Source organism: Malus sylvestris, chromosome 14 (genome assembly GCF_916048215.2).
Source record: "Malus sylvestris chromosome 14, drMalSylv7.2, whole genome shotgun sequence".
Taxonomy (NCBI): domain Eukaryota; kingdom Viridiplantae; phylum Streptophyta; class Magnoliopsida; order Rosales; family Rosaceae; genus Malus; species Malus sylvestris.
In genome coordinates, this window is record NC_062273.1 from 27307718 (window position 1) to 27320389 (window position 12672).

Below are 12672 nucleotides of genomic sequence, written 5' to 3' on the forward strand. Positions count from 1 at the left end.
AAGAAGTCGAGATTCCATCGTAAAACTAATTGGTAAAATAGGAAGTGGTCCAACTATTTATAAGCACGTAAGGTCCATCATTTCATCAATATGAGATTCATTTTCAACACGTCTCTCTCATGTGTGGCTATTTTTAAGCCTAAAACATAGACAACACAACTCGGGTGACATAGAGCTCGTATAGCTATTGGACTTAACACGTGGGACAACATGTTCTTATACCATGAAGAAGTTGAGGTTCGATCATAAAATCAATGGTAATATAAGAAGTAGCTTAATTACTTATAAACACATACAATGTCACTTCTTTTATAAATGTAAAATTCATGCTCAACATAATATTATTTCGTTTTTACGATAAAAAACAATATTCTAAACTACCCTAACATTGGGAAATTGGATTTGAACTCAATGCAAAGCGAAAGACACTGATCAGTCTCTTCCAGTTATGTGGCTCTACGTTTGCAATGACATCATGGTAAAGAAAAAGATGACTCACGCAACCGTCCAAAAGAAACCGAGAAACTCCATCCTCCTAATTAACAAAAACCCGTCCAGATTCAGGATGTGAAACTTCAGCAACTCCCACCATAAAACCATTACAAAACCCCGTCCACTAGCAACCTTCTAAAATCACAATCAGGAGCCATGGGAGAGGTTGATCCAGCTTTCATCCAAGACCCCGAGCACAGGCCAAAACTGTCCGCCACCGAAGTCGAAGGCATACCCTTGATCGACCTCTCTCTGATAAACTCTCCACACTCCGTTTCCGACCCCAGAGCCTTTGAAGGGCTTGTTGCAGAAATAGGCAATGCATGCAAGGACTGGGGTTTCTTCCAAGTGATCAACCACGGGGTTCTGTTGGAGAAGCGCCAAAGGATCGAAGCTGCTGCTCGGAAGTTCTTTGCGCTGCCTTTGGAGGAGAAGAGGAAGATTAGAAGGGATGAAGGGAATGTGTTGGGTTATTATGATACCGAGCATACCAAGAATGTCAGGGACTGGAAGGAGGTGTTTGATTTCACTGTGGAAGAGCCTACGTTAGTCCCGGCTTCGCCTGACCCGGAGGACAAGGAAGAGACGAAGTGGTATAACCAATGGCCGGAGTATCCTCCTGAACTAAGGTAACTCAATGATCACTAAGAAAATACTGAATACATACGCTTTAATTAGCAATTGGTAATTATATAAACATGTACTTGTAATCGAAATTGTATCAATCTAAGAGTTAGACCGAATTCCTTGACCAGGAATGCTTGTGAAGAATATGCTCGAGAAGTCGAAAATCTAGCTCTAAAGTTGATGGGATTAATTGCCTTGGGCCTAGGCTTGCCGAAAGACAGGTTCAACAGCTACTTCAAAAACCAAACCAGTTTTCTCAGACTCAACCACTATCCGCCTTGCCCTTCACCTCAGTTAGCTCTCGGCGTTGGCCGGCACAAGGATGGCGGTGCTTTGACAGTGCTGGCTCAGGATGATGTTGGAGGGCTGGAGGTGAAGAGAAAAACAGACGGAGTGTGGATACGGGTTAAACCTACCCCAAACGCCTTTATCATCAATGTCGGTGACGTTATTCAGGTACCAATCTTCGAACTTCCTAAGTCCTCGCATTCAGCTTCATTCGCATATATAACAAATGGATATGTTTATGCAGGTTTGGAGCAACGAGAGATACGAAAGCGTGGAGCACAGGGTGATGGTGAACTCGGAGAAGGAAAGGTTTTCCATTCCCTACTTCCTCAACCCAGCTCACTACACACAAGTCAAGCCATTGGAGGAGCTGATCAATGAACAAAACCCCGCCAAGTACAAGCCCTACTGCTGGGGAAAGTTTATTACTCACAGAAAGCTCAGTAACTTCAAGAAGCTTAACACCGAAAACATCCAGATTTCTCATTTCAAAATATCGGAATAATTTGATTCCAAGGAGAGAATGTCATTTTAGCTTCCTGCACATGCCATGCTGTGTATATATCCATCCAGAGAATAATACCTCCTCCTGTGTTGAAATTTAACTACGAAGCTCAAAAATATATCATTTACCTCCTTTATAAGCTCTGTCCAAAAAGAATCATATCAACTTAGTAAAGAACAGAACAAGAGCTCTTGGTCAAGTCCAAAATTCTGCAATATTGTATGTTGAAAGTTAGCATCCTGCCACAAATGCCATCTAATCTATCTCAACCTTAGTTGAATTTTTTATTTCCTTCGACGTTTGCGACGCCATCCTGTAAAGAAAAAGACAATAAGAACAATAGTAACACCATATGACGGTGTTATCATCACAAAATTTCTCCGAGGCCAGCACTAACTGTCACAACCTTCCAAAATAACAATAAGAACAATAGTTAACGTGACGTCAAAATTGCAAATTCAATCTTGACGAAAAGCTCATCCTCAATTGCATCCTCTTGCATAATCTCTATATGTTCCGGGCCCTAATAAAATCAGTTAACGTGACGTCAAAATTGCAAATTCAATCTAATTGAACTTTGATGTAGTTCAGGGACAGGGAAATGAACGGTTGCGTCCTTATTACTACTATGCTTACCGAAGAACACGTTAGGAAAATAGAAAAAGTACCACTGGTTTCAGAACATACCGCTAGATTAGTCTCCGTAGCTTTCTTTTTAATGTCGTTCATGATTGCTTTTCAGTTTTTTCTTAGCCTGGATCCTTGTTGACAGCCCTTCAGCACATTGTGCTTTGGTAACGTCGCGATGACAGGCCACACAAAGTGTTCTCATGTTCTCGAGGCTGCATTCACCTACACAAGTTTTGAATAATATGACTTTGAAAACCAAATTCTAACCACGCACATAAATTGGAAAAGTAAAGTATTTGTGCTGCGAAACCAAAAGAAGGGATCTTCAAGAACGATGTGGTATATCTCCACAAGTGAAAACAAGAGCATGAAGACTAGCATTTTCAGGTATGTTTTAACTACTTTTCTTAACATTGGATGACAAGATCACATTTTTTGTCAATAGGTATGATATGAGAAACATCACCAAATCAGCGGAATGTAACAAGTTGTAACTCCATTTATTACGTGATCAAAACACTAATCAATAATATTATGAATTAGTGTAGTTTAAATCATCGGAAAGTTGGTTGGGAAAATCAGTGGTGCAAACATTTGTGGGGAGAGCAAATTCTTGAAAGTCTTCTAAGAAGTAATTAGTACATACCTCCGCCTCGATAGACAGGAACAAAGTGGTCCGCATGCCATGCATTGCCCTCTTTCGGATCCTTAACAAGCCTATCAAGCCCGCACGACATCAAATGATAATGTGTTTTGGTTTAAGGGAATCCGGGACATTGTTGGTATTTGAAAGTACAATTGTCGGGTAATTAGCAGAAGCATTAAGAAGAAAAAATGAAACATTTTCTTCTAACTAGTTGCACGACAATTTCTTCTAACTTACGGTTTCTTCAGAGTTGCCACGAGTGGCACAAATTTTTCAATATACTGCCTCCTCATTGCCAATGATAACAGCCGTTTCTATGGAAGAGTTGATTGATTCGAAAATGAAGGCTGAGCAATTAGATCAATCTTCTCTCCCAGGATCAGACCCAAGCCTGAGCAATTCGGAGGTGACATCAACAATCAATCCTAAGCCTTCTCCAGATTCCGAGTCCCAGAATTCTATTGCCACGCAGAAAAGAGTTTCACCTCCCTATAAGATATAGATGTTTCTGCTGAAGATTCCACCGATTCAAAAGTGATATCAACAGTCAGTCCTAATCCTTCTCCAGATTCTAACGCACGGAAACTTAATCATTCTGGTGTCATGGAGAAAAGAGTTTTATCATCAAAAAGGAAAGAAAATGTCTCTTCAAAAACGGTTTTAACTCCCATTAAGGAGATTGAAGTTTCTATGGAAGGTTCCATCGGTTCAAAGGTGAAGCGTGAGCAAGTAGAGTCATCTTCTTGCACAGGACAAGGTTCAAGTAATCAAGGAAAGAGTGGAACTAGAAAAGGCAAGGAAATACCCGAAGGTTTGAGCAGCAGTGTCAATAGAAAAAACAGAAGCAAACCGCCGAGGACTCCTGTGTTGGTTGAGAAAAAGATGTTAGAGCCTGAAACTGTTTCTTTGACTTACAAACACCCCGTCAAGAAAGTCTGATGAAAATGCTGGAAGCTTTAAGAACCTTAAAGGTTGTCTCATATGAAAGATCAAAACGGTCCCCGAAAAGTTGAACCTGAGGGACCCTGCAATAAGGATGTTCCAGAAAAGATTTTGTATGTCATCGAGTCTAATACTGAGAATAGTACTGTCGAACCAACTCCAAATGGTGCCGATGCCCCTGAATATTTGGCAAAGACTTATCTAAAATAAGATTCTTGATCAGAATTCAATATCATGACAACAGATCACAAACACCAGAATTCAATATCATGACAACAGATCTTGGTCTAGGAGGACATTGCTCCCACCTTTAACCATGGCAATCCCCTCTATGCAGAGACAGAGGAGGATGTCAGGGCTGCACAAATTCTGAATAAGGCTGGTCTCTGGAAGGGAAAAGCAGTCAGCTATCACCCAGATAAGAAGAAGGAGCAGAAAACGGTGAAGAAGGCTGTTGAAGCTGAAAAAAGCTTGCAGGTTGTTGAAGCTCGCACCAAGTGAGGGTTCTCTCTGCATAAAACAGGGCCACTCAATTTAATGTTCTTGGTGTTTGTGATCGGTTGTCATGATATTGAATTCTGGTGTTTGTGATCTGTTGTCATGATATTGAATTCTGATCAAGAATCTTATTTTAGATAAGTCTTTGCCAAATATTCATTGAATGTTGTGCTGTAACATTGCTTGCCCAATTCTTCCTGGCCCTCCTTATCTTTGAAATCCATACAACCTCTAAAATCCATAAGCCTCGGGACTCTCTCTAGCCTTCATGGTAGATCGATCGAACCCTAGTTATGACCCATCTTAGGTGTTTTGGTGAAGGTTTTTAACGAATGCAACTCGGGATGTTATTTTCTAGATTCCGGCAATAAACCTGGCGGCTTCCAAGCCCTCATACGTTTCCATCCCGAGTGTACACCATGCATGAGCTTTCGGATCTTCCCCATGATGCTGCAATTACATGAAGCATAAGTCTCCTTCGATCTATAAATATATATATAGTACAGAGAGCGTTGTTTCTAGAAATGCGTTAAACACAGAAAACAGAAATGTATTTCATATTTCTAGAAATGAGTTAAACACAGAAAACAAAAATGTATTTCATATCTAAACAGAGGAAGGAACAGTAAAAAGAGAGGTTACCAGACGTGAAGCTGCTCTCTCCCTTCCTTGATAGCGCTCTCTCTCTCCCCTCTGTAGCCTATATTTCACTTCGCTCTCAGCTCTGCACACTGCACTCACTGTCACATATATGTATATGTATATATAGAAGCTGGAAAGTTGAGGAGGTAGCGCATTGCGTGTGACTGGCCCGTGAGAGGGGAGAGAGGAGAGAGGAGAGGGGAGAGAAAACAGTTCGGATGCAAGAGAGAGAGAGGAGAGATTTGCGGGGAGAGGGAAGAGAGAAGAGAGAAGAGAGAAGAGAGAAAACTGTTTGGAGAGGTATGATCTTCTCCACATAAAATGAGTGTGCCCTCTCTGTCTGCCCAATTATATATTGACACGTATTAAATTTTTACAGCAAAGTTTAAAAGGCTACGTTCATAAATACGTTTCACTTAATCATTGGACCACAAAGTGAGCACATCCATTTAAGGTCCAGAAGATCCACTCTCAACCGTTTGTCCGCTTTCAAACGGTTCAACCGGTTCAACCGATTTTCTATTTTCTTTCTATTCTTTTCAATTTCTTTTTATTCCCCCAAGCATCCAATGCCAGGCAATGTTTGCGTGAGCTGCTTCCGGAAGCTTCTAGAACCTTCTTTCGTGTTACGTTTTATGTATACGTCGCTTTGATTAAACTTTTTCGTCGTCCACTCTTATTATACAAATGAACATGTTACCATATAGATGATACCACCCCTAACGTATACCCAACTTGTGCATAGGGGTGGGCGCGGTGCGGTTCGGTCCATTTCCACCTTCAATTCCGCTTAAATTTAACACTAAAATTGTACGTTTCAGTTCACGACGGTTTCGGTTCGGTTCATACCTGTTTACGGCTCCAAGTACTAAATCATTTTAATCTTGCAATTTAAATTACATAAAAAGGTCAAAGGATTTTTATACTAAAAGATAGTAATTAAATCACACAATGAATAACATGCATGACCAATCATAAAAGAATGATGAGCTACAATAGAAGAAGATTTAGAAGTTAAATGGCTACCAAAACTTTACAAAGCTAATAAATGTTATCATGTCAATAATTAATTCACAAAACACAAACACATAATTAACAAATTTAGCTTACCATACCCATTTTGGTTTACTAATTTAACATTCTAGAAACGAAAGACTAAAAGCACTCTTGCTGAGAAGCATGATCAAACCATCAAAATTCACAAAAATTTCAAAATCCAATTGATTATTAATATTCACGGTTCGGTTTGGTTCTAAGCAGTTCCACCAACATGAAAACCAGAAACAAAACCGGTATGAACGGTTCAGTTCGATTCTTGAACCTAAGTTAACTTATTTTTGTTTCAACAAAAATTTTCGTGGTTCAATTCGATTTCACAATTTTTATGCCAATCTCTACTTGTGTATATCAGGGCAGCAAGCAGCTGGGCATGAGCTACGTCTAAGTTTTCGTTACGAAATAGTTCAATATGTTAGAGCTAGCTGCGGGGTTTCCAAGTCTAGTAACATTTTAGAAAAAGGTTGAGAGATAGACCTTTTACAATTGTTCACTTTTTAGGATTCCCCACATGTTACTTAGAAATTTTTTAGTTTGCCTAAAATTCAACTCGGTACACCAAGTCTCATAGTATAAGTTGTCATTTTTTTTTTTTTTAAGCATCTAACTACTCCTATTATAACATGTAGTGTACCAGACCGTGCTCTTGTCGGATCGAAAAGTAAAGAAAATAATATATAAGTTAATGTTTGGCACTTTTAGGCTCACATTATGAAGGGGTCGGAACCTTCTGTATTGAGGGTCTATATAAAGGGTGGGAAGTTGATCATCAAGGGTCTATACAAAGGGGGTCGAAGCCTCCTGTATTGGCCGATCGTTAACTATAGTCTTGTACTCTTGCATTAGCCGACTGCTAATTTTAAAGCCAGTAACAAAAACGGTAGGGTTCTAGAGAAGGATGAGTCTCACCGACTCACTGGTCCTTTAGTTTCTCCTCTCCGGCACAATTCAATCAAATCAAGGAAAAAAATACATAAAAAGTAAACCAAAAAGTTTGAATCTTTTATACATGTACAAATATTGCTGTATATTTCCAGTGGAAATGCTTGTATCGTATACAGCCGGCCGACGACAAGTACACTTAAACCCAGAATCACAGTCAGGTCACTCAATCGTATTATCCCAGACGGATTAATGTATTTCCAGAAAAAGACCGTTAGTACCCGCCATTTTTCCTCTCTCTTGAACTTTCTCTCTCCTCCACCTCTGCTCTCTCTTTCCAGCCCAAAAAAGGCAGCCGACCCGCCACCAAAACCCAAAAGGCATAAAAGATGGTTTTTTGGGTTTATTTTTTTCTTTAATTTTGTTTATTTATTTTTAATTTGCAACAAAAACAAACGCGCATTCTCATCCTCACACAGCCAACGACGACGAATAAATCGCTACTTTTTGTAAGGGACGACCAAATTTGTGCAGCTCCCTTTTGCGGTCTTTTATCCTCTTGTAATTGAGAAGAGGGATAGGAAGATACACAAGAAAAAGGTTCGATCTTTGATGCTTTGTTCAAGTTTTGGATTTTTCTTTTTCCGCCGCGGAATGTGATTTTTTGTGCCGGATTGCAGGTGGGTTTTGTGTGTTTTGTGATTTTAGTTTCATGGTTGATGTGAAAATATGGACTTTTTGTGTTTGTTTTTGTATGAAATGAATGATTGTGTGAAAACTGCAAATGAGCTAGTCTCTGTTTTCCTAAATGTTTGATATCTCATCATAAATATGCTTTCTTCGCATCTTTAATAAGAAAATTTTGAATCCATGTCTCTGCACCCAAGTTTGAATCCCCATCTCCGGGGTTTGATGAATTAGTGTAGAATATCGCTTGTGTCAAAGAAAAAAAAAATTGAATTGGTTGTGGTTACCGTTATCATTTCGACGGTTTGGTGATGTATGAGATACATTGTTCTTGTTTTGGTATTGATGTTTGCAAATGCAGATCGTAGATGGTTTTGCATTCATCTTGATTGTACCTTTTTGTATGGTTTTTCAGGTTTTGAACAACGAGCTGAATAATCGAGACTAATTCTCCGAGGAGACCAATCATGGTATGTCTAATGTCTTACATATCTGCATTAGACCTCTTGCTCTTTGTATTAGCTGTTAGGTGGTGTGTTAACTTTGCTTAACAATTTAATAGGGTGATTTGAAATCTTTCGAAATGTTCGCATGAGGTTGTGTTAAGCATTTTGTGCAATGAAAGTTGAATTAATCTTCTTAGAGCGTGTGTGAGGCTGCTACTTTGTTCCTAACAAGTAGCAACTAGGATTTTACAGACTTAGAATTTGGGTGCACAAATGGTACGTTGATCGTAGAATGTCACAAGTTGATGCATGAGGTATCTCAAGGGCATCCCATCTGAATTAGGAGGTTGAATGTTCGATTATCTGGTGTTCGATAAATTTTAGGTGAAGTGGCAGTGACAAGTTCTCAGAAGTACTAAAAAGGATAAAACCCTAATACAAGAATGGGGACAGAAAGAAAGAAAGAATTAGAGACTGTAAAGGTTTAAAAAGGTTCACCACAAATGTTAAAGCGTCAAGAACCAGTGAATGTATTTGGATAACAATGTGATCTCTAACTTCTTTTGCAAGCTTTTATTTCTGTTCATGATATAATATGAAATCTGCATTTTTTCTGTTTTCTGGAACTATTGTGAGCGTTATCTCACTCACTCTTTCTTGGGAAATTATAATTCTTTACAGGGTTGTCAGTTTGCTATGTCGTCTTCTTCATAATGGAAGTAGAGAACATCGGCATCCCCGTGATCCTACAAGTCCTGGACCTTCGTGGTGACAAGGGCAAAAATAATTCGATCCCACAAGAACCAGAGTCCAGTGGGGGAGATGTTGACAGTAATATCAGAAGGGATTCCATCCCTGAAATCCCACCAGAAATGGATCTCAAGGGTGGTGATGTCAAAGGTAACTCTGTCCTAGGGGTTCCACAGGACATAGAACCCAATGGCAGTGATAGCAGAAGTAGCTCTATCGGAAATGTTGATCCTCCTCATATCAAAAGGAGCTCTATCCCTGTGATCCCACAGGAAATGGATCCCAAGGATGGTGATGTCGAAGGTAATTCGGTCGTAGGGATTCCACAGGACAGGGAGCCCAATGGTGGTGACATCAGAAGGAGCGCTATCGGAAATGTTGATTCTCCTTCTACCGAGAGAAACTCTAACCCAGTGGTCCCGCAGGACATGGATCTCAGTGATGATGATAGGAACTTTATTGCAACTGTCGCACGGGAAATAGAACCCGATGGCAGTGCTATCAAACTGAACTCTATCCTAGAGATCCCACAGAAAAAGGAGCCTGAGGGTGGAAATATCAGAAGCAAGTCTATCCTAGAGAACCCACAGGAAATGGAGTCTAATGCTGGTGATATCAGAAGAAGCTCCATCGAGAAAGTAGATCCTCCTGCTGATATCAAAAGGACCTCTATCCCAGTGATCCCACGGGAAATGGAGCCTAATGGTGGTGATGTTAGAAGGAACTCTATCAGAGTGATCCCACAGGAATTAGAACCCAATGGTGGTGGTATCGGAAGGAACTCTATGCCAGCGGTCCCACAGAAAATGGAACCAAATGCTGGGGATACCAGCAGGAACTCTGTTCTGTGGATCCCACATGAAATGGAACCAAAGGGTGGTAGAAGGATTCAGTCCCGCTATCTCAGAGTTCCAATAGGTTCTTGCCATGATTATTGCAAATATGGAGTGAGAAATGCATCTGAAGAAAATGCAACTGCTGCCATGCGAAAATCGGCTAAAGAGAGGAAACAGATATCCACAACCAATCAAAAGCCTTCTCCAGATTCCGACACCCAGAGGCTTGACAATTCTCTTGTCACAGAGAAAAAAGTTTTGTCATTGAGGAAGAAGGAAATTGTTTCTGCAGAAAAGGTTCCATCCTCTTCCAAGGATATTGATGTTTCTGTGGAAGATTCCTCCAGTTTGAAGGTGAAGCGTGTGAAATCAGAGCTATCTTCTCTCCCAGAACCGGCCTTAAGCCTGAGAAATTCAAAGGCGATATCCACAACTGGACCGAGGTCTGTTCTACATTCCCAAACCTTGAAACTTAATAATTCTGTCGTCACGGAGAAAAAAGGTTCATCATCGACAAAGAAAGAAACTGCTTCTTCAAAGAAAGTTTCATCTCCCAAGGAAATAGCCATTTCTATGGAAGAGTTGATTGATTCGAAAATGAAGGCTGAGCAATTAGATCAATCTTCTCTCCCAGGATCAGACCCAAGCCTGAGCAATTCGGAGGTGACATCGACAACCAATCCTAAGCCTTCTCCAGATTCCGAGTCCCAGAATTTTATTGCCACGCAGAAAAGAGTTTCACCTCCCTATAAGGATATAGATGTTTCTGCTGAAGATTCCACCGATTCAAAAGTGATTTCAACAGTCAGTCCTAATCCTTCTCCAGATTCTAAATCACGGAAACTTAATCATTCTGGTGTCATGGAGAAAAGAGCTTTATCATCAAAAAGGAAAGAAAATGTCTCTTCAAAAACGGTTTTAACTCCCATTAAGGAGATTGAAGTTTCTATGGAAGGTTCCATCGGTTCAAAGGTGAAGCGTGAGCAAGTAGAGTCATCTTCTTGCACAGGACAAGGTTCAAGTAATCAAGGAAAGAGTGGAACTAGAAAAGGCAAGGAAATACCCGAAGGTTTGAGCAGCAGTGTCAATAGAAAAAACAGAAGCAAACCACCGAGGACTCCTGTATTGGTTGAGAAAAAGATGTTAGAGCCTGAAACTGTTTCTTTGACTTACAAACACCCCGTCAAGAGAGTCTGCGATGAAAATGCTGGAAGCTTTAAGAACCTTAAAGGGTTGTCGCATATGAAAGATCAAAACGGTCCCCGAAAAGTTGAACCTGAGGGACCCTGCAATAAGGATGTTCCAGAAAAGATTTTGTATGTCATGGAGTCTAATACTGAGAATAGTACTATCGAACCAACTCCAAATGGTGCCGATGCACCTAAGTTATCATCGTCGTCACATCAATCCTCGGAAGTCAAAAGCTCGAGACAAGCTAGGAAGGGAGTTGGTACCACTCGAGCACCTACATCCTCTATGAAGAAAAACTTGAAACGCACTGCAAATGGAGGTTATGGTCGTTCACCTACTGTTCCATCCCCTAAAAACAAAGGCTTGAGGCGTAGTACTCGAAGACCTTTATCTTCATCGTCATCCTTATCATCATCATCCTTATCATCATCATCCGTGTCCGCATCCCCAGCCAAGTCCACTCATAAAAAAGAAAATGGCTCCACCTCTCAACGCAAAGCAATGAAAACTGGTAATCAAAGAGCAAATTTGAAGGTGGGGAAGAGTACTAGGCCTCGAAAGTCTGAGATACTTAGCTCTGAAAGTAAAAACAGCTCAGCCCGAAAGCTTACATTTAGGAGAGGAAGGGTGCTTGACATTAAGCCTGAGATCAATACTACAAGGAGACTCAAATTCAGGCGAGTAAGATTGGCAGGGGAGACCCAAAATGGTAAAGGTGGTGTAATAGGGGGAAGCGCCGGGAGGAAAGAAGTCGGTGACAGCCAGTCAATTGGTGATGTATTCCAAAGGTTAAGCCCCTGGTGGAAAGTAGTTGATCACAGTCACTCAAATGGTGCTTTTATCAAAAGGCGAAGCCTTGGGAGGATTGAAGTTGATGGCAGCCAGTCAAATGGTGGTAAATTCAAAAGCGAGAAAGTTGTTCCGAGAAGCTTCAAACGAGATGTGGAAGGTTCACAAAGGAAGAGCTTGAGGAGGAAAGCGGCTGGTGATAGTGGGTTGAATGGTAGTACTAAAACGAGTCCTGAGAAAGTTGTGTTGAGACACCAAGGTGTGACAGGAAGGAAGGATGTGCAGAAGTTGTTGAATAATGTGATTGAAGAGACTGCCAGTAGGCTTGTTGAGTCCAGGAAGAGTAAAGTCAAGGCCTTGGTTGGTGCTTTCGAGACTGTGATTTCGCTTCAGGATACCAAATCCATGGCATCGGAAACAGACACAGAAGATGCAGTCTGATATACCAAAAACATATAGTTATGATTTCTGTACATATCCGAAAAAACACGAATGCAGTAGTTTTGGAGGTTGCGTGGGATTGAAGTTCTGCGAGCTTGTGAAGTTGCGGGGGCATAAGTGAAGAGAAAACTGAATCAAGGTGAGAAGGCTCTCGGAGAATATGAAACATTTTTCTTGTGTGTACTGCTATACTGATTGGTTTGCCGAAGGAGTTGTGCATTATTGCTATTATTTTTCTGTTGTATGTTTCTGCAACGTGCGTGTTGGTGATTTATTAGTTACTGCTTATCGAAATTACATATTTACGAAGCTTGCGATGAACAA

At 40.6% G+C, this 12672-nt stretch overlaps 2 protein-coding genes and 1 long non-coding RNA gene across 6 annotated transcripts in view; 2 read left to right on the forward strand and 1 right to left on the reverse strand.

Annotated features, from left to right (window-relative positions):
• The window catches only part of LOC126598703 (uncharacterized), a 97973-nt gene extending 85301 nt beyond the window's left edge, over positions 1-12672 (forward strand). Inside the window, exons 1-4 of one of the 4 annotated variants that reach the window (XR_007614934.1) lie at positions 7325-7808; positions 8311-8365; positions 9023-12432; positions 12467-12672. Coding sequence is in view for 3 of the 4 variants with exons in the window: in XM_050265059.1 (XP_050121016.1) it covers positions 9055-12348 (3294 nt within the window). In the remaining variant the exon portion in view is untranslated. Of the gene's footprint in view, positions 1-7324; positions 7889-8310; positions 8366-9022 lie in introns of those variants that run through there. The other 3 variants (XM_050265060.1, XM_050265058.1, XM_050265059.1) reach the window with 3 other exon arrangements.
• LOC126598710 (jasmonate-induced oxygenase 2-like) lies at positions 615-2012 on the forward strand. Its single transcript, XM_050265074.1, has 3 exons — positions 615-1121; positions 1248-1575; positions 1652-2012. Exons 1-3 carry the CDS (start codon positions 649-651, stop codon positions 1910-1912), a joined length of 1062 nt encoding a protein of 353 aa, XP_050121031.1. The 5' UTR covers positions 615-648; the 3' UTR covers positions 1913-2012.
• On the reverse strand, positions 2376-3262 carry LOC126598719 (uncharacterized). Its single transcript, XR_007614938.1, has 3 exons — positions 3189-3262; positions 2600-2764; positions 2376-2435 (listed from the first exon to the last, which is right to left on the reverse strand). It is a non-coding gene; the product is annotated as an uncharacterized LOC126598719 (long non-coding RNA).

Excerpts from the sequence above, each read along its gene's own strand:
- LOC126598710 (XM_050265074.1), top strand. The coding sequence starts at position 649 with ATGGGAGAGGTTGATCCAGCTTTCATCCAAGACCCCGAGCACAGGCCA. Across the intron at positions 1,122-1,247 it reads GAGTATCCTCCTGAACTAAG|GAATGCTTGTGAAGAATATG; the intron begins GTAACTCAATGA and ends TTCCTTGACCAG. Across the intron at positions 1,576-1,651 it reads ATGTCGGTGACGTTATTCAG|GTTTGGAGCAACGAGAGATA; the intron begins GTACCAATCTTC and ends ATGTTTATGCAG.